Source organism: Ylistrum balloti, unplaced genomic scaffold (genome assembly GCF_031769215.1).
Source record: "Ylistrum balloti isolate Yb309-2 unplaced genomic scaffold, AGI_CSIRO_Ybal_v1 Utg370192, whole genome shotgun sequence".
Lineage (NCBI taxonomy): Eukaryota > Metazoa > Mollusca > Bivalvia > Pectinida > Pectinidae > Ylistrum > Ylistrum balloti.
This window is the reverse complement of record NW_026782171.1, coordinates 143337-170198: the sequence shown is the minus strand read 5'-3', so window position 1 is coordinate 170198 and position 26862 is coordinate 143337. Positions and strand designations below refer to the sequence as shown.

The following is a 26862-nucleotide window of genomic DNA, read 5'->3' as shown; positions in this document are numbered from 1 at the left end:
CCTACCGTCTTCTGAGGTCTTACCGTCTCTTGAGGCCTTACCGTCTCGTCTACAGAGGCCTTACCGTCTCCTGAGGCTTTACCGTCTCCCGAGGCCTCCCCGTGCCTCGAGGCTTTACCGTGTCGTCTCCTGAAGCCTTGCCGTCTCCTGAGGTCCTACCGTCTCCAGCGGCCTTACCGTCTCTGGAGTCCTTACTGTCTCCTGAGACATTACCGTAACCTGATATTTAACGCCTCCTGAGGGCTTACCGTCTCCTGAGGTCCTACCGTCTCGTCTCCTGAGGCCTTGCCGTCTCCTGAGGTCCTACCGTCTCCTGAGGCTTTATCGCCTCCTGATGCCTTACCGTCTCCTGAGACCCTACCATCTCGTCTCATGAGGCATTGCTTTGTCCTGAGGTCCTACCGTCTTCTGAGGTCTTACCGTCTCTTGAGGCCTTACCGTCTCGTCTACAGAGGCCTTACCGTCTCCTGAGGCTTTACCGTCTCCCGAGGCCTCCCCGTGCCTCGAGGCTTTACCGTGTCGTCTCCTGAAGCCTTGCCGTCTCCTGAGGTCCTACCGTCTCCAGCGGCCTTACCGTCTCTGGAGTCCTTACTGTCTCCTGAGACATTACCGTAACCTGATATTTAACGCCTCCTGAGGACTTACCGTCTCCTGAGGTCCTACCGTCTCGTCTCCTGAGGCCTTGCCGTCTCCTGAGGTCCTACCGTCTCCTGAGGCTTTATCGCCTCCTGATGCCTTACCGTCTCCTGAGACCCTACCATCTCGTCTCATGAGGCATTGCTTTGTCCTGAGGTCCTACCATCTTCTGAGGTCTTACCGTCTCTTGAGGCCTTACCGTCTCGTCTACAGAGGCCTTACCGTCTCCTGAGGCTTTACCGTCTCCCGAGGCCTCCCCGTGACTCGAGGCTTTACCGTGTCGTCTCCTGAAGCCTTGCCGTCTCCTGAGGTCCTACCGTCTCCAGCGGCCTTACCGTCTCTTGAGTCCTTACTGTCTCCTGAGGCATTACCGTAACCTGATATTTAACGCCTCCTGAGGGCTTACCGTCTCCTGAGGCCCTACCGTCTCGTCTCTTGAGGCCTTCCCGTCTCCTGAAGTCATATCGTCTCCTGAGGCTTTACCGCCTCCTGAGGCCTTACCATCTCCTGAGGCCCTACCGTCTCGTCTCATGAGGCATTGCTGAGTCCTGAGGTCCTTCCGTCTTCTGAGGTTTTACCGTCTCTTGAGGCATTACCGTCTCGTCTCCAGAGGCCTTACCGTCTCCTGAGGCTTTACCATCTCCCGAGGCCTTACCGTGTCTCGAGGCTTTACCGTGTCGTCTCATGGGGCTTTACCGTCTCTTGAAACTTTACCGTCTCCTGAGGCGCTACTGTCTCCTGAGGTCCTACCGTCTCCAGAAGTCTTACCGTCTCTTGAGTCCTTACCATCTCCTGAGACTTTACCGCCTCCTGAGGCCTTACCATCTCCTGAGGCCCTACCGTCTCGTCTCATGAGGCATTGCTGTGTCCTGAGTTCCTACCGTCTTCTGAAGTCTTACCGTCTCTTGAAGCCTTAGTGTCTCCTGTGGCCTTACCGTCTTGTGAGGCCTTACCGTCTCCTATAAGTTTACCGTCTCCTGAGGCTTTACCGTCTTCTGAGGCTTTACTGTCTCCTGCAGTCCTACCGTCTCCAGAGGTCTTACCGTCTCTTGAGTTCTTACCGTCACCTGAGGCTTTACCGCCTCCTGAGGCCTTACCGTCTCGTCTCATGAGGCATTGCTGTGTCCTAAGGTCCTACCGTCTTCTGAGGTCTTACCGTCTCTTGAAGCCTTAGTGTCTCCTGAGACCTTACCGTCTTCTGAGGCCTTACCGTCTCCTATGACTTTACCCTCTCCTGAGGCCTTACCGCCTCCTGAGGTTTTACCGTCTCCTGAGGCCTTACCGTTTCGTCTCCTGAGGCCTTACCGTCTCCTATGACTTTCCCGTCTCCCAAGGCCTTACCGTCTCCGGAGGCTTTACCTTCTCCCGAGGAATTACCGTGTCTTGAGGCTTTACCGTGTCGTCTTATGAGGATTTAACGTCTCCTGAGGCTTTACCGTCGTCTGAGGCTTTACCGTCTCCTGCGGCCTTACCGTCTCCTATGACTTTACCGTCTTCCGAGGCCTTACCGTCTCCTGAGGTCCTACCGTCTCCTATGACTTTACCGTCACCTGAGACCTTACCGTCTCCTGAGGCCTTACCGTCTCGTCTCCTGAGGCCTTACCGTCTCCTGAGGCTTTACCGTCTCCTGAGGCTTTACCGTCTCGTCTCCTGAGGCCTTACCGTCTCCTATGACTTTACCGTCTTCCGAGGCCTTACCGTCTGCTGAGGCTTTACCGTCTCCTGAGGCCTTACCGTCTCCTGAGGTCCTTCCTTCTTCTGAGACCTTACCGTCTCCTGAGGCCTTACCGTCTTGTCTCCTGAGGCCTTACCGTCTCCTATGACTTTACAGTCTTCCGAGGCCTTATCGTCTCCTGAGGCCTAACGGGTCTTGAGGCTTTACCGTGTCGTCTTATGAGGATTTAACGTCTCCTTAGGCTTTACCGTCGTTTGAGACTTACCCTCTCCTGAGGCCTTACCGTCTCCTATGACTTTACCGTCACCTGAGGCCTTACCGTCTCCTGAGGCTTTACCGTCTCGTCTCCTGATGCCTTACCGTCTCCTATGACTTTACCTTCTTCCGAGGCCTTACCGTCTCCTGAGGCCTTACCGTCTCCTGAGGCTTTACCGTCTCCCGAGGCCTTACCGTGTCTTGAGGCCTTACCGTCTCCTATGACTTTACCGTCACCTGAGGCCTTACCCTCTCCTGAGGCCTTACCGTCTCCTATGACTTTACCGTCTTCCGAGGCCTTACCGTCTCCTGAGGCCTTACCGTCTCCTGAGGCTTTACCGTCTCCCGAGGCCTTACCGTGTCTTGAGGCCTTACCGTCTCGTCTCATGAGGCTTTAACGTCTCCTGAGGCATTACCGTGTTCTGAGGTTTTACCGTCTCCTGAGGCCTTACCGTCTCCTATGACTTTACCGTCACCTGAGGCTTTACCGTCTCCTGATGCCTTACCATCTCGTCTCCCGAGGCCTTACCGTCTCCTGAGGCTTTACCGTCTCCCGAGGCCTTACCGTGTCTTGAGGCGTTACCGTCTCGTCTCATGAGGCTTTAACGTCTCCTGAGGCATTACCGTGTTCTGAGGTTTTACCGTCTCCTGAGGCCTTACCGTCTCCTATGACTTTACTGTCACCTGAGGCCTTACCATCTCCTGAGGCCTTACCGTCTCCTGAGGCTTTACCGTCTCCTGATGCCTTACCGTCTCGTCTCATGAGGCTTTAACGTCTCCTGAGGCATTACCGTGTTCTGAGGTTTTACCGTCTCCTGAGGCCTTACCGTCTCCTATGACTTTACCGTCACCTGAGGCCTTACCGTCTCCTGAGGCCTTACCGTCTCGTCTCCTGATGCCTTACCGTCTCCTGAGGCTTTACCGTCTTGTCTCCTGAGGCCTTACCGTCTCCTATGACTTTACCGTCTTCCGAGGCCTTACCGTCTCCTGAGGTCCTACCGTCTCCTGAGGCCTTACCGTCTCCTGAGGCCTTACCGAGCTTCAGTATCTATAGAAGTCTCTCATTCCACTACTATCTAGGCTAGTATGAGTTTTTGTCAGTTCTTAGCTCAACAATAAGAACCACAGTGTAACTGATATCTACATGTATAGTATAACAAAATTACTCCGTTAATCAGCTGGTTTCATCTTTTTCGTTAGGACCACATTGTTATTATGAGGATCTACAAGAGAAGGTATATATGAAGTTATAAGAAGCTGGACCTGCTTGATGCTCGTTAGTTTGTCTGTTGGTTTTGTTGTTGTATACCTTGTTCTCGTTTGAGAACGTGACATTTCTCACTCGAATTGACAAATGCTGGTGTCATCGATGAAGCAGAAGACGCTTACTCTTCCGGAACACCTGGCCTTATTCTCCATGTATTTTCCAGGTGTCTCTGGGTACATTTTTCTTTTGTTAATATTTTGTACCACTTGAATTTGAGATTACATAACAATATGAGATAGAACCGACCTCACATGCACAAGCTCAAAAATTTTACAAATTTCGGTTTTTGTTTTCAAGTGCATGATAATTGTAAAAGAACATAAAGTAAATGTTTATATTTTAACCCGTGTCACTATTAGAGTGAATTGAGACGTGACATGCAAGTTACGGCAAACATCAGGTATGAAACGTCCTCTAGCAGTATCTACCACCTGCTGCGATCTTGACAATTGTACAAACGACACACCAGTGAGTGAATAGTACCTTTGAATCAAAATAAGAGCAGTATATATGACGGTACCTGCAGTATCTATAAGAGTGGTATCTAGCCAGTAGCATCTACTAGAGTTGTATCAATAAGAGAAGCCTTCATGAGAGTAGTATCTTAAAGAGTAATATGAATTAGAATAGTATCTACGTGAGCATACATACATACATACATACATACATACACACACACACACACACACACACACACATTATTAATCACTTCCTTACTGTGAATGGCGTATGAAACCTGTCACCTGCATGAATTGCGTTACCACTGCGCCACAGGGGGCGATGACCGTGGTGGTGGCGGAGTGGTAACACATGCGCAGACATACATGTTTAATTAGTAGAATTATGATCAGCTGCGGGAGGTAGGGCTTCATGTGATAAGACACGAAATGAATAGTTATAACATTGTATATATAATCTCATCCCAACATGCCCTGCACAACGTTAAAATATTTACATTCATGTCTTGTCCGAGTTACTACATACCGAAATTTGACCAGAGACCAAATAATAAGTCACTGCAGAAAATTCATTGATTCTTCATGAAAATTGACGAGTTTCCCACCAAACAGCTTCACTTTCCAGCATATTTACAATGGCGATCAGTATGAGGAATCTCCCTAGATTTGATTTGTATACCTAACGAAAAGTAAACTCTCGCGAGTTTGGCTGTGTAAAACATTGCCTGAATGCCGAGCCTTGCTAGAGTCACTAGAATTTGGTGTTTTTATATTTGGATAAATTTTGAATATCGTCAAGACAAAAATAAAATTGTGGGTAGATAGTCAGAACTCTTCGGATGTTTTGCCCAGGAGACGTTGTTATTACTGTCAAGGTGTTCTTGCTTATTTCATGTTTATCGTGAAGTAGGGCGGTGTCGTCGTTGTCGTCGTTGTCAACATCCTCCTCCTCTTCCTCCTCCTCCTCCTCCTCCTCATCATCATCATCATCATCATCATCATCATCATCATCATCATCATCATCATCATCATCATCATCATCATCGTCATCGTTATCTTAACCATCACTAAAATTTACATTTATGATATGCTGATGTAGCAAACTGAGCGGTGATTTTTATATGCATAGATATTATATTCTTTGACAGCTGGGAATCAATATCTGGGGCGGTGTTCTGGAGTATGAAGTATATTAGTGAATAGTGTTAGGGTATACAGTACAATAGTTTATTTATATCGCAATGGGTCGCGTTGTACTTTAGTATATATATATATATATATATATATTTATATACATATGACCAGCTGACTTCTATCACTAACCCCCAGGTTGGGAGTTTGTTATAAACCATCGTATTCCGTACCTAAGCAGAATAGTGGCTAATAAATTTGTATGAAATAGATATAAACATGTTTGTCCCCGTTACTAATTATACTTGCATCACGTACCAGAGCAATCTGTACGTGTCGTAATGTTTCATCTACGAAAAGTGGGGCGAACATGCGGTGGTCCAGATACAGGTCATAATGATTCAATACGGCTGACCGCCGTTTTCTGACAGGCGAAGTTATGACGTCATCCAAGATGGCTGCCATGCTGTGGTCTTTCATTGGTTGAAACTTTCTTCTTCTGTTTCTTTCAACATAAGGTCTAGTACCGACTGATATGAAATAATTGTAACAAGATCCCGGATGGAGTTAAAGTTAGCCTTTTGATGAATTATACAACCGGAGAAGGTCAATAGTGGTAAAGAAACAGCATAGATCACAAAAAATATGGAGAAATTAACACTACGCCTATTTAGTCTTTTGACAATTTGTGTTTTAGCAGGTAAGTCTTTTTTATTTATTTTTATTCTTTTTATTTTTTATTATTATTTTTGATAGAGGAATTTGGAATATATTTAGGTGAAGTGAATGTGTGTACACGTAAATTGGATATGTATATCTGACAAAAACGGTTGTCAGGATGTAGTAATTGTTAACATGAATGCCATCTGAATCACAGATAAGTAGAAAGATGTTTTTACTCCATAATTATTTATCTCTCATCCATGCAGATTGCATTGATACTTACTGGAATATTTCTAACCGTTAATCGATTTAGCAGTAGCGAAATTTTCCATCATCAAGTAGAAACAAAGCGTTTCGGCCAAGTTTATATACATCTCTGTATATAGCTCATGTATAGCACGCTGAACTAATCCTAGTCGGATAGAGGAGACATATTCTTTAAACGAAGATGGCACAAAGACTTGAGCTATAGCGCTTGCCTTAGTTTAGATGCAAATTCAGAATGTGTCATGTGATCAAAACCGTGAATGATATCACCCACAGATGTTACGTAAAAAGTACGATGATGTACATCTATAATATTGTATATTCAACACCTCTCACGCTGGAGGTCGACAGTATACATACCCCCAAAGATTTGCATAGGAAGTGAACCCAAGAAAAAATAAAATGTCATCAGATTAACAAAATGAAACAAAAAAGAACAGAAAAAATAAGTGTCCCTACTGAGCGTCGAACACAGAGCCATGGAGGAATGGATTCTTTTTTTTTTTATTTTACCCGTGCACCTCTTTAAAAGAAGTTGGCAATCTCATAGACTTTAGATATAACTTGTTAAGAACATTTTCACAAGCAAGTGAGACAAAGCTAGGAAAAACATTGAAGACGCTTCTTAAAAATATATTGTAAAAAAATAATTCTTTCGAGACTATCAGAGTTACCTCCCCTGCAATAATTGTTTTAAGATGTAATTAACATTTTGATCGTAATATTATGTAAAACATTAAAATGATTTGAATAATTCTTAATGTCTTTAGTATTTATCCTTATGTTTTTACTAATCTTTATCATTACTAATCAATGAAAAGGAGAATAAATATTTCAAAAATAACATCAATGTAAATAATACAGAGAGACTCCAGGAAAAATACATACTTTTTCTGGATTTATTTACTCAGGAAAGGAACCAAACAAGTGATATACATATAAACAAACAGTGTCTGGAAATTCGGTTTATACAGTCGAATTATGAACAAGAGCATTGCAAAATTCAATAAATGTCCATAAATTTACGATTCGCCAATAATGAGTTCTAGAAGGGCGGAAACAAAGCTGTAAATCACGTGTCTCTACACACTGTACATTGTACACATGCATAATTCCTTTCAATTATCGTGACAAATTCTCAAAATAATGTATATGTATTATCATATGTTGTGGTATCAAAATGTACTTATTATTTTAATTGCAATCTAATGTATACGGAATAATTCGGAATGACTGTTTTTGTTAGTTTGTTTGCTTTTGGCTTATGTTTAATATTATATATATCATCATTAATGAATAAATATGAGAAACAACATCATCTAGAATATGACGACTTCCGTCCAAGGAACCAAGAGGGAAAGTCTGAATGCAGATTTATTTCAGAGACAACGACGATGACGACGACGACGATTACGATCGTTTGGAAGAACTTAAAAAATAGATATATTCACACGTCTTACAAATCGGAATTTTCAGAATGCACCAATTGGAAAGAGCTCGCACAACAAGAACTCAACAAAGCTTTGAACCGGAAGCAGAACACCAACAAGGCACGCAACGTCATTCTATTTATAGGCGACGGTATGGGTGTGTCTACTGTGACAGCTGGTAGGATACTCCGGGGCCAAACACGTGGAGCTCCAGGCGAGGAAACTATCCTCGAGTTCGAAAAGTTCCCAAACGTTGGACTATCAAAGGTTAGAAACCTTCAACTCATAACACATAACTCTCATATTTTTTTTTAAATCTTACAACAATACAATAAAGCACAATTTCCGGTAGGGTTCCAGATATATATGTTATTATCGTACATATTAGTTGGGTTTTTTTCCGGTAGGGTTCCAGATATATATGTTATTATCGTACATATTAGTTGGGTTTTTTTATCCTTAACCAGCATATCCTTAGTAATGTTACGGTTTGTCGGTTTATTCAAAGGAGCCGTACTCACTTTATAAAGATATGTTAATAATGGCCGCGGTGGTAGAGTGGTAAAGGCCTTTGACCGTCTTTATCACTAACCTTCCACCTCTGGATCTCGGATTCGAAGCCTATGTTTGCAAGTCACCAGATGCTGGTCACAGGTCGGTGTTTTTCCCTGGTTATTCCTGCTTTCCACTACCACACAAACCTCGTACGTCTTTAAAAGAACATGGCTGACAAGTCGTTTTTCGAATTTGTTTCTGCACAGATTTTTTCCTATACTGCATCTTCATGTATTTACATTGAAGTAACGACATATTGCTTGATGGTTTGGCCATCATACGGTAAACAACATCAATAGGTTGGTTCACTAAAACCATTTGAATACCTTGTCTACCTATTTAAATTGGTTTTACAATTAAATTCTTCTTACACTATATCCAGCACAGATGGAATAAGGTTGTCTCCCCTTGCGCCTTTGTTGCTCAATAGGAGGCTGAATAACTATAATGAATGAACTCTGACCTGTTTCCAGACATACTCCAATGACCGACAGACGACAGGATCGGCTTCCACGGCTACAGCTATCATGTGCGGAGAAAAGACGAACTATCGCTTGATTGGTTTAAATGATCACGCCGTTGCTCGGGACTGTGCATCTCAGTTCGGCAACGAAATTCCGTGTGTGTTCGATTGGTTTCGGGAAGATGGTAAGTCAGCTTTTTAGTACTATTTTGCGAGCTTAACGTAAAACATATGAAGAATCTTCTGTTCCAAGCCGCCCATTTCTTTTTCATCTCATAGATAACGATTTTTGCGCCATCAACACATGATAAATGCCAACTTACTTACTATAAGTTAAAAAGACAGTATCAAAAGATTACACATATACTATTGTGTATACATCCGTATTGAGACAAAATTCAATACGAGCACCTGTATTAGCTTAAATGAATATACTGAACATTTCAATTACATTTTACAAAAATTATGATGATCTGCAATCATTGGTCGAATTTTAAAAACTTTGATATAATAATTACGTATTGCACACGTACAGGTCGTTCAGTGGGCGCGGTCACTACATCAAGAATCACACATGCAACGCCTGCATGTGCGTACGCAAAATCAGCAACACGTGACTGGGAGGGAGATGCAAATATGGTGGGCGTGACCGGAGGGTGTGTCGACATTGCCTCCCAACTTGTTTACAACAATAGTTTTGCAAAGGTGAGACCTATTCCCAGCTTGTTTTTACATGTATGTGTTTTAAGCTATTATCATCAATACTACGGCTAATATTCCGTTAGTACAAAACTAAAGAGTTTCGTTCAATATCATATTTGATGTACCGTAAAGGTTGTTCTTTTAATTTGCTGAGATTTTCCTGCTTTATCAAAAGCTTGAAGCAAAAAGTAATTTTATACAGAAGACGCGAAGATTGAATGTCTCTGTTAGATTTCAAAATTCTCTTTGACCTCTCGAAAATGATGAAACTGAGAGCCAACCAGTTACTTTCTGTTGACCGACTTGAAATGGTTGCTTAATACCGATATACCGACTCATCTATACCAGATTCTTTCATGTCTGTTGACTGACTTGACTAGCAAAATTGTGTTAATACCGATATATTGAATCGGCCACAGCAGTTCCTTTCATGTAAAAAAAGACTGTGTTTAAAGCGATAGTACATATTTTATACAAAATCATACCTTTTGCACTCCAAATGTTTCTATCAAGCGATATATCATATATGTGGTAAATATATATTTATGTTCGTCTCAATTATTTTTTTTAAATGCTCCATTGTACAGGTAAATAATGTACTTGTCTGTGTTAAGGTGATGTTAGGCGGGGGACGACGGTATTTCCTGCCAGCAAATCAACTTGATCCTGAAAATGACAGAGATGTAAACGGAAACAGTGCCAGACTTCAACGTCTTGATGGTGTCGATCTCACACAGGTAACGGGAGTTACCTCCCTTTGATAGACTTTGTAATTTTGATACGTGAAAGAAATTAAAAACTTCGTGTTTAAAATAAATAAGTTTTGATGTATGATTTCAGTGAAGACTTAGATTCATTTGATATCTCGTGTGACTACAAACGTATTTTCTTTGTACATGTACAGATAAATATTACCGTACATGTATAGAGACAAAGAGAGAGAGAGAGAGAGAGAGAGAGAGAGAGAGAGAGAGAGAGAGAGAGAGAGAGAGAGAGAGAGAGAGAGAGAGAGAGAGAGAGAGAGAGAGAGAGAGAGAGAGAGAGAGAGAGAGAGAGAGAGAGAGAGAGAGAGAGAGAGAGAGAGAGAGAGAGAGAGAGAGAGAGAGAGAGAGAGAGAGAGAGAGAGAGAGAGTACAGTATTGTAGGTATCATGTGTTGTCTGTTTCTATTAAATAAATTTTTTTTTATAATTTGTGGCGTGTAATTGTTGTCTTAACATTAAGTCATCTCGATATCGAAAATTGAAGTCACTTACTCAGAATTATCGAAACCAGAGTTTCCTATCCTGATAACACAAATCTGCTATGACCAGTGGATTCTTTTATTATGATCATTCGCTTGGGAATAGTCATATAGGTTGAGTTATCTCGAAGTTTTTTTACAGGCAATAACTCATATTTTTGTCGTCAATTTTTAAACTTCTTTTTCAAAAAATATGATATGAAAGTATATGCAAATTGTAACCGTACAACTAAAAGAATATGTATAATATTTCAATATAATAGTATAATATATATTTATAATATATTAGTTTTATTTACAGCTATATATAATATTTGCAATTGATAAGTCTGATATTCAGATTCAATCATTCAACGCATCCCCCGCCAAAAAATAAATTAAAATAAAATAAAGCCGCCCACTTACCTCCCTTGTTTAATGGTTTGGCTTAAATTCTTGAAACGTGAGAGGAAAACTAAACTTGGCCGATGTTAGTGGTGATAAAAACAGAGAGATTCGCTGTGATAAAATTCAATCAATTCAAAAATCCGTTATGTTCCATATTGATTTTATTCGAATTAAAACAATGCATACAGGATAAGGCTGGCATCGGGAGCTAAGGTCTACTGAAAGTGTCTGCATGCTCAAAATATTAAAAAAAAAAAAAACAAACAAACAAATAGACACGCACAAATTTTATTAATTCAATTATCTTTCAGTGCAAATTACAAATTCAGAACAAAGGATGGAAACACTGCACTATCGATGACACAATAGCGTTTGCCAAGCTTTTATAAATATGATCAAACTAGTGTGGGTGTATTCATCGATTTGTCAGGACTTCATTAAAATAATTAGCTATCGATCGATTCTTGGGTGAAATCTATCACATTCAAATGTTGTTCTCAAACTTAGATTTTTATCGTTTACGACTCTAGATTATATAATTCGCCGACAAAAGTCACCAAATAAAAGCATGGCACATTTTTCATATTTTACTATATATAATAAACTGATATTCAATATAATGAAAACAAATATTTCATTTCAGATTTGGAAGGACAAGCACAAAGATTCTAGGGCGGAGTATGTCTGGAACAAATCTCAGTTTGATGCTATCGATGCCTCCAAGACAGACTACATTCTGGGTAACTATCATCGGGTCCACTTTCCTTCTTGTGAAACTCCCTGCCTCTTGTTTATAAAAAAAAAAACACACACACATTTTGCGATAACATACTGTAAAATCATTCATTTTCGCGGATGAATTATTTTCTTCGATTTCGTGATTACTCTTCATCCATAAAGGCACAAACTGTTGAAATTAGTTTAAGTAGATTTATTGAGTATATTCATCCACGAAATCACGTGTCAATGAAAGATGTTTTTAACCACGAAAATTACAGCATTGGAATTAATTATAATATCTTACTTGTCCAAATGTTCCGTTTTCGAACAAGGTCTGTTTGAGCAGGGCCATATGCAGCACGAGTTGGACAGAAACAATGGGTCGAATGGTGAACCCTCCCTAGCGGAAATGACGCGGAAGGCTATCCAAGTTCTTCAAAAGGACGAAAATGGCTTCTTCCTTATGGTTGAAGGTAAAAAAGTCCCATATTGAAAATTAGCCGTTATCACAGAGTTGAATTTTCGTCTTGAATAAAATATATGAGAAAGAGAGTACACCAGAATTTGAAGCAGTGAATAATTGGAATATTTAGATGACGTTGATAACAATTTTGGTCGACAAAGATTTTAGGCAAATACGAGCGATAAACATGTTTTTATGTTAAACATGCAAGTCTTGTTTACTTTTTTGGTGCGGTCAAGAGGGACGGATTGATCACGCTCACCATGACAACAACGCCAAGAGGTCGCTGTATTCGGTGTTGGCTCTGGAGGACGCCGTTAAGGTTGCCATGGATATGACAGACGAAAGTGAAACACTTATCATTGTTACTGCTGATCATTCACACGTCTTTAACATTGCTGGATACCAGGAACGAGGCAACGATATATTTGGTAAGTAATATTAAAAACGAGTCAACGACATCGATGGAACGTGATATCCGGAATGAGACAGCATCGTCAAAGTAAACGCCCAGACATTTGTTTAAGAATTTATTCAAAGTAGAACTTAAGATTTTATCTCGAAATCGAAAAATGCAATGCCCAAATGAAAAGAATGTTTACATTTTTGTTTGTTTTAAAGGTGTAGTAAACAATGTTGGCAAGTCCTACTTAGCAAAGGATGGTATACCGTTTACCACTTTACTGTACGGTAATGGAGCTAGTTACGACTGGGGAAATAGGACCAACGTGTCTGCTGTGGACACAAGTAAGTACTGTATAGACATGCATGGTGCACCTTCTCCATCTGACGTCTTCGTTTCAATAATTTTGACCTTTAGCACCAATGACCTTGAAGGACAAGGCACTTGTTTGATACTCTTGTGCTGTTTTTATTTAAATGTATTATGTATCTTTTGTATAATATTTGTATCTCTATGGCACAAGAGGGATTGGGATACCACTAGAGGGGTCCGCCATGACACAAGGGAGATTTGTACATATGCCATTCTATGAATATTTATGCAAACAATTTCTTACGTACATATATGATAACTGATTAATTCTTTAGAAAGTATGACAATTATTACGCATATTTTGTCCTTGAAATTATACACCTAAGTTGAAAAATCTTTTTTCAATCATTTTTTTTTTATCTAGTCAGTGTTCCTTTTTCGTTTACATGGACGACTTAACAAGTTATTGATATTTGGTTTTTATAGCTGACAAAGACTACCTCCAGGTGGCAGCAGCTCCGAGGGGCTCAGAAACACACGGCGGGGAGGATGTAGCCATCTACGCACGTGGACCGATGTCACACCTGATTCACGGCGTTCACGAGCAGCACTATATAGCGCACGTAATGACGTACGCCGCGTGCGTCGCTAACAACAAATATAGATGCAACGATATACAACCTGAAGGATTCAGTGGTGCTCAATACTGCACGTGCTCTGTTATGAATATGTTGTTTTTGTATTTTATCAAGATTATGTTTACATGGATGTAATAGATATATCATAATTTTTTGCGGGGCTCAATTTTCGTGGTTTCTTAAAAATAACACTTGATTTTGTCGATAAATGTTAAATAAATCCCAACGAAAATTAATCTTTTTACAGTATTAGTTTAATAATAATACTGCGTCCATATCAATAAAGTTATAACAAGGTACATATTTATGATTAAATCAGAAATATCGAGACACAATTTTTATCATATATCACTTTTTTATGAATTTATATTTTTTGTACTATCATGTTTGACAATGTAAGTGTACAAAATGTATTTGTAAAACCGGTGTTTAAAAAATTGTACAAGGATCAGCAGTTTATCTTTTACGAAATAGATAAATAAAATGTTGAAAACACGAATACATATTTGTTTAAATCAATCGTCAGGAAACAACGAAATAGTATTAACAAAATTCCAGTCGTTGGTGAAAATTATTGGGAAATTTTACGTTTGTCATAGTGATCTCATTCAGACACCTTCTAATTATTTGTGCTATATAAAGTTGGATGTTTATGATGATCGTAAGTTCGCTTCTTGGTTCTGTTGTTGTATACCTTGTTCTCGTTTGAGAACTTTGACATTTTACTTACTTGGAATGACCGAGATTTACATGTTGGGTGTCGTCGATGAAGCATAAAACGCTTACTCTTCTGGAACGCCTAGAAAGAAAAGTTTCCAAGAAAAAATGATAGAAAGTAGCCAATAGGCCTACCTCCGAAACCAGGAATACCTCATCAAACTATATACGCGTCACACATTGAAAATATCATGAGTTTTACCAATTAAAATTTCTTTTATGTAAGCCAGCAAAGCATTGTCAGTTATCCTCAAACCGGAAATTTCCTTTATACTTCACTGACATATCCAATGACTTTCGACATCCACTGTTCAGTAGTACTGCTGTAGTAATATCTACAACATTTCTGGATAGATTCGGATAATCTGTTACAATTATCTGAATACAAGAGAGACATCGAAGGGGGGTAACTCTGCATAACTTACACGCTGGCTGTTAACATTTAATGCATCAATACACTCTGATCATTAATGATACCACGGCTTATTTCTTGTCACTATGAAGTATGGTTTGAAAATACTCTGCCACCTTATTGTGAATTGTGAGTTTAGATCGACACAAGTTCAGAATATACACATGCATGTTTTAAAATCTTTTAAAATCTTGAACAAAACTTTGATTGGATTAGATTAGGGTGCTATTGTACTTTGTCATCCTTTTTCGACATTCTGTTCCTTCAGTTTTAATGTTTCTACATCATCATCACTTAAGGTGATTATGGTATCAAGCATAAATGACGAATCATTGTAGAAAAGATGAAACAACTGTATGATTCAGTACAATGGATTTTTTGCTATATTTTATCCAAATCTGAAATTGTATTGAGGGGTCTATGAAGAACTTTGCATAAAAGAAACAAAATAAAAAAAAAAAAAAAAAAAAAAAAAGAAGAAGAAGAAGAAAAAAAGAAAAACAAGGATAATGCCAACATATCAACAGAATCATTATTTTATCTCAAATTCAACAAAACTAGGACAAGATATGAACAAAAGAAAGATATATTGTTTTCAAATAATAATAAATAAATAATTGGATACATAAAGTGTTGAAGTTACATTATAGAATATTACATTTAAAAGTGAACATGGAACAACGATGTTACGACGGAATCAATCAAGAAAACAATTTTTGTATATGAAACTAATAAAGAAAACCGCGGCCCCCTTAAGAAATAGACAGTCACTCTCTTTCTTCAATTTTTTTTTTTTTTTTTTTGTAAAACCAGGAACATTTTAACCATTGGAAGAACAATCTATACATTATTCTATTGATCGTTCAAGTTCTCTGTGACTTATAGCTTGGTGTACCTTAGTCTGATAACGGGATGTTTGTTTTCAATATCAAAAATACCAAGTACAAACACAGTATCTCTTTCTAAGAACTGGTTTTGATTAGAGAATGTGTATCATCATGAAATACAAGGTCTCTCTCTCTCTCCCCCCCCGCCCCCCCCCCCCCCCCCCTCTCTCTCTCTCTCTCTCTCTCTCTCTCTCTCTCTCTCTCTCTCTCTCTCTCTCTCTCTCTCCCTCTCTCTCTCTCTCTCTCTCTCTCTCTCACACACACACATACACACACACACAGAGATTGACAACACTCAATGTATATCTTTGATGGAGACATAAAAAATGCTTTAAAAAACCCCCAAAATAAGTTACGTATGTGCCGTATCCTCTTTTTATAACACATGTGTAGTGACTGGACGATTCCGATTTGTTATCTGGGAACTTTTTTTCTCTCTCAATGCATTACAGGTTAACATTGAAAGCTTGTCCCCATATTAAAAATCCGCAGTATTATGTTAAAATCAGACACCCTCACTAAGATATTGTCGGAATGTCCTTGACTGTATTGTGAACAGACAGTCTTGACGTGTTCCTAACATCTGCTTGTTCACGTGCTGACAATGTCTTCATATCATCATTACACGATCAGATTCTATCATTTATCGAACGTTTTCATGTTATCGTACAGAAGATTCAATACCTCTAATTACAGCGCCACATCTAGTCTTCACCGAAACGGCAAGATAGAGCTAGCCATGGTGAAATGTGTCTGATCGAAGTGCTGGAAACGGTGACAGTAACGCTTGCCGTCATTTAGATCAATTCAAACACTAATCTCCATTGACGGTGATGAACGTGACAGTGCGTTGAAGGCTATGCGTACTTAAATAGGCCACTCCAGTAAAGGTTTGATGTGTTTCGCATCTCTACAAACAAAATATGCTTTGATTGGTATTGAAAGCAAAAGCTGAAAACTTTATAAGCCTACTGAAAAAACATGTCTAGTTTCTGTCTGTGACATTAAGTTTCTGTCAGAGCGTAAAATAAAAAAAATATTGTTTTTTTTCTTAAGTAGTGCAAGTTATTGAGTTACGCGTCAGTATAGACTCTCGGGAGGCGAACAATCAGATTTGCTTGTGTAAGAGCTCCACACATCTCACTACCGCTGTCAATTAAATGTGCTAACTGAAGTTACATACTATGGATGTGATTGATGAAATCTCAATTACGTCATTTTGTGTGTTTTGTAACATTCTTTGACAGAAACACTCCTGTCGTAGATCTGATGATTGATGTTCGTAGCGTTAAGCTGAACAGTAGTAAAGCGTCATAATGTAGGAACATTTTTAAACCTTTCAGTATATACAAAAATGTACATTATACCACAATTTTGTTTTATACTGCGAATATATAGAGTATTTCTTTAACGACCCCTAAAGCTATTGCACATTGTGCCTCTGGTTTAATAAAAAGTGGACATATAACTGGCAGATTTTGTCATTGCAATCTGTTTTCTGACTTTTATTTTAACCAACTTCGGTTTTCCTCAGTCGCTTTCTAGCTTTTAGCAATGTATGCCCTTAGCACCACTGACGGGTTAAAAAGGGACAAAACAGATACAAAAACCAGTTTAGTTGATGATTTAATAGAAATATGCTATCCACTTGTTTGTCCTTTTTTCTGCAATCATTTGGCTTTTTCGGAGTTGACAATTTCTTAGATTAAATCAGCTTGGTTTCACTATTCGGTGCAGGTGCGTCTGCTTGTGAGCTTGATGTCGAAATTTTGTCTTATTAGAATACAACATTGGGTACACTTATAACCGAGCTATGATCGAGGATATAGATTCAGCCAATAGTTCATCCGGGTTACAATTATGGACCGATTCTAATAGCGAGTTTGTAGGCTATATATCACAAAAGTCTCGACTTTACCAACGTTTTACATCGAAGATTCATTTAACACAAGTAAAAATTCTTAAAATGAATTCATTCGTTATCACAGACATCTCGGGAAAACAATACACGGACAGTAGAACAGTTACCTCAAAGTTATCTAACGTGTCAGTGGCAGGTATTAATTGACATCCAGACAAAGATATGACAGATACATCGAAGGAATGATACAAGATTTTTCGCCTAATGGTGTGTGCATGTCACGGTTGATTCGATATTCAGAGGTCTGTTCTTGGTTACACGATTCGATTTTCGTGTAAAAAGTCATCAACTGAAGGACACACTTGTAACACGGGTTTTCAAAAGATGCTGGTTGATGAATATTGTGGGGAAATTTTACGGAGTGTGCTCTCCTTGTTTCTTGGCGCGATATGATTGCCTGTTGATTCTGTTGTTATATACCTTGTTCTTATTTGAGAACGTGACATTACTTATTTGGATTAACCAAGATTTACATGGCGAAGGTCGTCGATGAAGCAGAAGACGCTTACCCTTCAGGCTCACTTGATCTTACTATCTTGTATAGTTTCCTTATATATCTTTCTTTTGTTCATATTCTGTCCGAGTTTTGCTGAATTTCAATTCGGATTCTGATGTTATTGACATGATGTTATTTCCTTGGTTTTTTTTTTTTTGTTTTTGTTTTTGTTTTTGTTTTTTGTTTTGTTTTTTTGTTTTTTTCTCATTGTTTTGTTTTTTTGGGGTTTTTTTTTTAGTTTTTTTTTTTTTTTTTTGTTTGTTTTTTTTTTTTTTTTTTGTTTTTGTTTTTTTTTTTTTTTTGTGCGCCTGTATCAAGTAAAGCAATAAGATATATTTAAGCAACTTATTTTGTATAAAGTAATTATTTTATACATGTTCTTTGAAACAAAAATGTATAGTTTTAATTATATGTGTATAGTTTGAAATAAATATATATACTTTTTCCAAGAAAATTATAAAGTCAGTGATGATATATTACCTTACACATGTCAGCAATCTTTGTTGGTCAACAGCTAATGTTACATGTAGTTAATTAACAAATTACTAGTGTACGGGTCAGTCAAAGTAAACCCATATCAGTTTTATGTAATTAGTGAGTAACAATCCAAGTACCGGTACGCTATGCTATTCGTGTGACGCTTGTTTGTTCCATCAGATCTAATATCCATGTAAACATGTCCTTCCTCATCTGATATATATCTGTTATTACTCAACTTATAAGATAAAAGAAAGTCATACCATGGGTATACTTATCACCCCTCATACTTATCTTCGTATGTATACAAGTCCTTCGTTAAAACTACATTTCAAGACAAAACTTGATTTTACTTTATTTCTCAAAACCTCTACGAAGCTGTAACATTTAAGCACCATTTATAACCCGAATAAGAAAGTTTGAGCTAATATGAAAAGCTACAAAAGTGAGATAAAATAGCAAGATGCCAATAAACATTTTTGTTTTTCTTTTTTGTTTTTGTTTGTTTTTTGTTTTTTTATTTTTTTGGGTTTTTTTTTTTTTTTTTTTTTGCAGAATTATTGGCATCCAGGACCTCTTTTGTCATAGAATGACACAGCGAAGTAGAATAAACAGCGATAGGTAACTTTGAAGACAGTTCTGAAAACCTACTGATCATTTTGATATACATAATATCTTTAATACGTCAATCACAACATCCCATTACCTTATATGGTTTTCAGATTATTGAAGACAGATTCATTGGATAGCAAACATTGACCATTAGTGAGGTAAAATGATCCTTCTTACCAAATTACCTAAGTCTAAATGATGCACTCATATAACATTGCTAAAAGTACAGACATGGTTATATGTGAATGCGACGTTCAATTTGTATATCTCATTAAAACAAGGGTCTCAGTTCCTGTTTACCTTCACCACTGTAAACTGTTGTAATACGTCATGAAATACCCAACGCTCTGTGCTGATCACTCTGTGTAGGAAACATGATGCTGTTCTGCACATCGTTTCGAACTGTTTTTATCACATACATGCGTCAGAATAAAAAAGTTTAAAATTGTCGTCTGTCTGTTTTACTGCGTCATTGTAATAGTCAACAAAGCCCCAGCGCTTTTGTCTTGTACGTATCTAAGGAATATTCCTTGACATTGTCATGATAGATGCCAATGATCGATGAAGACAGGAAAGATTTAAATAATGCGAGGAGAATTTTTTTATTTCAAAGATGATAAAATGTATTTGATACGAAAGAGGAGCTAGCGCGTGGAAGTGTTCTAATCCTTTAGTGCATTCCATCAGGTGATGTCCTTCCTTGATTCAGGATGAAAGCTGATGCAAAGCAAGGGTTTATAGGAACGCAACGTTTCAATGTCAATACAGGAAACTATCCGCTTATAAATATGCATGAGGTTTAATCTCATATTCATGGTCTGCCTTTTTGCAGCTGTTGAGCTTAAAACGAACTAAATCCATCAAAAGAATCGCGCTTGAGGACGAAGAAAAGATATATAGGATAAAACACAATTAAAAACTGCCAACAAAGTGGGCGATATTTCACATCAAATAGCATATTATGAGTATACAAGACTAATCCATCTAGTCAGTAGGAAATATGTATCTCAGACAAGGATTTGCATGCAACATTAATGGATATTTGACTGCAAAGCCCTTTCATTTATAACGGACATAGATGTCATTACGTTTCTTGCTTGTACAACTTCAGTAATAAGTTATATCTATCCTGAAAGCTTCAGCAGTTCTCTGTCAAAACAACATTTACAAATCGTCAAAGAACACAAAATGACCAAACAGATGAACTTCCTATTGTAAAATTAAATTTAGAAATTCAACAGACTTTGGCAAAATAAATTGAAATGTCTTGAAATGATGTTATCACCAGCAGTCGTATTAAGTGAACATGTACTGTTGCTGTTGTACTAACTTCTGTCAAGCATATGGAGATCGATTACCATGATTGTACTTTAAAAAATGTCAGAATTTCACAAAGACGGTCGTTTAGTAGAATGTTTTCCGGAAACATCCCAGACTACTTAATATTTTGCAAATGGCAGAATGTCTTTCATTGATTGTAAATTAAAACTCTCAATCCTTTGTACTGCTCTGATACCACTGAAGTTAAATGCAAATCTTGGGTTTGTTTTTTTTCCCTGACCTTTTAGATGAAACGTAGGGACGTAAATTAAGACATTGCACAACAATATGAGATCGCATTATCGTTCATTTATTTTTTAGAAGTACTCTTGTAATGGAAGTGAGTGGAAAAAAACATATAAAAAAAAAAGAAAAAAGAAAAAGAAATCAAATTCGCCGTTTGTTGTGACAACCAGTCTAATGGACCTTTGATTAAGGACGCATGACGATTGCATTTTGTGCATTCATTTAAACATTTTCAACGCACAGGATTGTCAACTGTCGTTTTAGAGATTTCCGTTGCTCGCTTAGATGGGAGTATGTCTATTCGATGTAATATTTGGTCACTTGCTGTACATTTCCATTCCATTATTGTAATACTGAGGTGTAAATAGCCCAGGGACGTTGTTTTATGTAAATAGATTTAGACATTATCTAAATGACCTTTAATGTCTATTGTTCCTACCCACAAGTAATCAAAAGATAAGAACGATTCTCGATTTTCATTTCCGACAACGCTCCTAATTTCCTCTTCGGTAATTAAGACTTTCTTAAGAAACTCTGTACTACTCACAGCTATAGACGAAATCAGGTATATATCAGGTGTGATCGTTATCGTAATCCATATATACTTTAATGTCATAAAATCTCATGTGAAAGGAAAACAAAATAAAGATACTTTTTATCACATAATTCCTTAATGTTGAGAACAAAATAAAACGGAGGCAGGTTATTTGTTGCGCAATTTTCAATTCATGACGTATGCGTATATAATGCAAAAATATGTTTCCGGTTTCTGCCTGAAAAAAAATTGGCAAGCGCGCTGTTGATTTTTATTAAGTGTTGAAAGCCGTAATAGAAAATTAAGATACAGTTTTATGCTTCAGTTATACAATGTTTAAATGCGAAGTAGTATCAGTGACTAAATGAAGGATATGATGTTCATAAGTCAATAATAGATACAATCTTTGTTGCTGGCTTCAAACTGTGTTTCGACACCACAAAATCTATGAAATTTAATTAGGAAATGAGTACACAGCCCTCCCGTAGTGAGCCATATAGAATAGGTATGGTACTTATATATAAGTATATATATAACACAGCTTATGAATAAGTAGATAAAATCTCTATTGCTGATCGTGTTTCGACGCTATATTGCATTTATTTATTTAATAGGGATCATGTACTGAATGTACATTACATTATGTTACAGATCAACATAGTAACTTTTTATTCAGGGGTATCACAGCAGCATTATTGACATCCTGAAATCGATACAGATAACAATACATGTAAGAGATCAATGCCAATATAATTAATAGTCCAATACGGACAATGATGACATCGATCATATTTACTATTGTATAGCATTACTATGGTGCAACCTTACCAAGGTTGTGTATTACCAGTCTGTGAACTGCTCCTGATGAATAAAATATTGCACGTGAATATAAACAAGTAGCTTACCCTCCTAATGATGAGAATTTAAGATAATACACATAAACATTGAAATGCTTTCAGCTGGCATTCACAGACATATGAATGCCAACTGAAATCAGTTTAACTTTTAATACATTTGAATACAAAAATATTCATTGAGCACAGAGAAATAGGGCACAAAATCAATCGATGTAACATTTTTTAGACGCAGATAAATAATTTAATGAAAAAATTTTGCTGAAATATCAAGAATAAAATTAATGCAGATAAAATAGTATGGGTGCAATAATGATGGGGGAAACTCATGGTAAAATATTGCCCTATAATTGTACTTCCGTAATCCGCTGTTCTACAACTGTACCATGACGAAAATCATAGCTGACTTGTATTTCTGGTAAAATATCTCTGCAATCATGATGAAATTCTTGTTTTTAAATTCTCATTTTATACATTCTTCCGGTAAAATGTCGCTCTGCAATTTGACGAAATTTTGAATTTCTCCCATTCCATCATACATCTCCCCAGATAACAATATTAGATCTACTTATACGGAAAATGGTTGTAATTTGTCTTGGCCTTGCTATACCCTCCTAATTACAAGCCCAGAAGGACACGCCATTACCTCGTTAAACAGTTTAAGGTGTCTGAAGCTCCATTCGACAATTTAATCTGGTCAACCTCAAGAGAATGCAGATGATTTTGCAATTGCCCTCAATATAATTCTCGATAACATGGACGTGCGGGAAATAATTTTTCAACAATTTCGAAGATGTTTATAGATTTCAAATTTGAAATTATACACACTAATACAATTATCTCTCGCCAGACCAGCATAAATTGTCGATAATATGAGCAATCTAGATGGGTTATCGATACACGTTTTTCGCCTCAGTGCATATAACGAATAATCCGATTTGTCTCTTCCAAATATAAACTTTTCTGTTTACGTATTGACTAATTGGAAAATGCCATTTATTCTTAATATAGCTATAAGTGGACATAGTTTTGTTGTATTAATCATCTAGAAAACATATACGGACTCCTAAAAAAGGAAATTTTGAAAAGCTCTTGAAACGTTTTGTTTCTTAAACACAATTCTGCTCTGACACGAAATCCAATTTTTTACCTGTATAATTATTCCGGTCTAAAACAGCGGCAGGAAATCAGCCTCAAACATTAGGTATTCTTGGGGCTGGCTATGAAATACTGTCAATCACGTTATACTGTTCACTAATGGATTTTGTCTTCAGAAATGGCAATAATGTATATTTTGTAATATACGACATCTCGTCCATTACCAGTCTTCTCAGGGAATCGACAAAGGAAACCATCGTCTGTCAACAGTAGTATGGAGATATATAGCTTCTGTTCTATGTGATTATCCATCACCATATTTACGATCAACCAGAGGAATGGATGAAAAGACACAGAAGAATGACTTACGGAAATAGTTTATTGCCAAATAAATTCAGTTTGATATTATAACAATTGTTATTCTGAAGTCTTTTTTCCCTTTCTTTTTATACTCTGTTTGAGGCTAGAAGAATGTCACAAAATCTGACTGCGGTAAATAAAACATTTTGCAAAGCTGTACAAATCTGCACAAAGAAAATTTCTGTTTTTTATCGTAACTAAAAAATTAACATGTTGTTATGTTTGACAAATCACAAGAGCTATATACATATTTTTATAGCATAAGTTTGACCAGATATGATTAAGGTAGTGTATTGATGTCGTGGATACAATGAACAATGTGTTCCTGGGTAGATACAAAGAACAATGTATATCCTGATAGATTCAATGGTTCTAAACTCGGTAAAAGCAAGTGCGCTTCAACAATAGGAAAAGGATATTGATATAGGGGCATATGTATCGATAGTCGTAGGAGTATGGACCATATGACATCAGCTATGGAAAGTGGGAGACACTAGGATAATACGACAACAGCTATGGAAACTGGGAGAAGCTATAATGATATGACATCAGCTATGGAATTTGGGAGAAGCTAGGATGATATGGCATCAGTTATGGAAAGTGGGAAACACTAAGATGATATGACATCAGCTGTGGAAACTGGGAGAAGCTTTATTGATATGACATTAGCTATGGAATTTGGGAGGAGCTAGGATGATATGGCATCAGTTATGGAAAGTGGGAGACACTAGGATGATATGACATCAGCTGTGGAAACTGGGAGAAGCTATAATGATATGACATTAGCTATGGAATTTGGGAGGAGCTAGGATGATATGCCATCAGTTATGGAAAGTGGGAGACACTAGGATGATATGACATCAGCTATGGAATTTGGGAGAAGCTAGGATGATATGGCATCAGCTATGCTATTTGGGAGAAGCTAGGATAATATGACATCAGCTATGCTATTTGGGAGAAGCTAGGATGATATGACATCAGCAGTGGAAACTGGGAGAAGCTATATTGATATGACATCAGCTATGGAATTTGGGAGAAGCTAGGATGATATGGCATCAGCTGTGGAATTTGGGAGAAGCTAGGATGATATGGCATCAGCTATGCTATTTGGGAGAAGCTGGGATGATATGGCATCAGCTATGGAAACTGGGAGAAGCAAGGATGATATGACATCAGCTGTGGAATTTGGGAGAAGCTATAATGATATGACATTAGCTATGGAATTTGGGAGAAGCTAGGATGATATGGCAACAGCTGTGGAAACTGGGAGAAGCAAGGATGATATGACATCAGCTGTAGAATTTGGGAGAAGCTATAATGATATGACATTAGCTATGGAATTTGGGAGAAGCTAGGATGATATGACAACAGCTATGGAAACTTGGAGAAGCTGGGATGATACGACATCAGCTGTGGAAAGTGGCAGAAGCTAGAATGATATGGCATCAGCTGTGGAATTTGGGAGAAGCTATAATGATATGACATCAGCTATGGAATTGGGGAGAAGCTAGGATGATATGACAACAGCTGTGGAAACTGGGACATGCTATATTGATATGACACTAGCTATGGAATTTGGGAGAAGCTTGGATGATATGGCATCAGCTATGAAATCTGGGAGAAGCTAGGATGATACAACATCAGCTGTGGAAACCGGGAGAAGCTAGGACGATACATTATGTTTGGAAATTTGGGGAAACAAGGATGATGTAACATCAGCTATGGACGTTTGGGGAAACAAGGATGATGTGACATCAGCTATGGACGTTTGGGGAAACAAGGATGATGTGACATCAGCTATGGACGTTTGGGGAAACAAGGATGATGTGACATCAGCTATGGACGTTTGGGGAAACTAGGATGATGTGACATCAGCTATGGACGTTTGGGGAAACTAGGATGATGTGACATCAGCTATGGAAGTTAGAGGAAACAAGGATGATGTGACATCAGCTATGACCGTTTGGGGAAACTAGGATGATGTGACATCAGCTATGGACGTTTTGGGAAACTAGGATGATTTGACATTAGCTATGGACGTTACAGGAAACTAGGAAAGTATGACATCAGCTATGGAAACTGGGAGAATGTAGGATGATACATTATGTATGGCATCAGTAATGAATGTTTGATACTAATTATGATTTGTGTAACCTCCATCACTCCCCCACGCCTAGAACCAATAATAAAGGATTAAAAGTGTCGATTTTAAAACATCACTTCTATCCATTAGATAGATATACGACACATGGACTGGGTCTTTATACTGACATATTAGTAAGTTAGTGTCCTCAAATATGTGTTAACGTGCTTTAGTGACATTGATTTTGATTTAACACATGTATGATTCGGTTTTTTGGTGAAGGACATTTATTTTTCCCTAAAATAACTAAAAGCGGATTTAGGAAATTGCACTTTTTCAAAACATCGCAGGATCAAGATAAAAGCCTCAAGCAAATATCCTTCTATTTATTGTGAAATATACTGAAACAGCAAGAGGAATACCGACATGTTAACATAATCTTGATTCAAATTTCATTTCGATGAAACTGGGGCGAAGCATGAACAAAAGAAACAAAGACAGACTGAGTATTGCTGAGGCGTAAACGTCGTCTGCTTTAAGGACGACACCGTGTGTTTCTGAAGAGTTAGCGTCGTCTGCTTTAAGGACGACACCGTGTGTTTCTGAAGAGTTAGCGTCGTCTGCTTTAAGGACGACACCGTGTGTTTCTGAAGAGTTAGCGTCGTCTGCTTTAAGGACGACATCGTGTGTTTCTGAAGAGTTAGCGTCGTCTGCTTTAAGGACGACACCGTGTGTTTCTGAAGAGTTAGCGTCGTCTGCTTTAAGGACGACACCGTGTGTTTCTGAAGAGTTAGCGTCGTCTGCTTTAAGGACGACACCGTGTGTTTCTGAAGAGTTAGCGTCGTCTGCTTTAAGGACGACACCGTGTGTTTCTGAAGAGTTAGCGTCGTCTGCTTTAAGGACGACATCGTGTGTTTCTGAAGAGTTAGCGTCGTCTGCTTTAAGGACGACACCGTGTGTTTCTGAAGAGTTAGCGTCGTCTGCTTTAAGGACGACACCGTGTGTTTCTGAAGAGTTAGCGTCGTCTGCTTTAAGGACGACACCGTGTGTTTCTGAAGAGTTAGCGTCGTCTGCTTTAAGGACGACATCGTGTGTTTCTGAAGAGTTAGCGTCGTCTGCTTTAAGGACGACAATATTTGTTTTTGCAGAGTATGCGTCGTCTGCTTCAAAGACAACG

General features: G+C 38.3%; 1 protein-coding gene across 1 annotated transcript; it reads left to right on the top strand.

Annotated features, from left to right (window-relative positions):
• Positions 1-7836: 7836 nt before the first annotated feature.
• On the top strand, positions 7837-25461 carry LOC132551296 (alkaline phosphatase, tissue-nonspecific isozyme-like). Its single transcript, XM_060215423.1, has 10 exons — positions 7837-8049; positions 8811-8985; positions 9336-9505; positions 10117-10239; positions 11775-11871; positions 12184-12324; positions 12554-12745; positions 12936-13061; positions 13516-13725; positions 25322-25461. Exons 1-10 carry the CDS (start codon positions 7936-7938, stop codon positions 25459-25461), a joined length of 1488 nt encoding a protein of 495 aa, XP_060071406.1. The 5' UTR covers positions 7837-7935.
• Positions 25462-26862: the final 1401 nt, after the last annotated feature.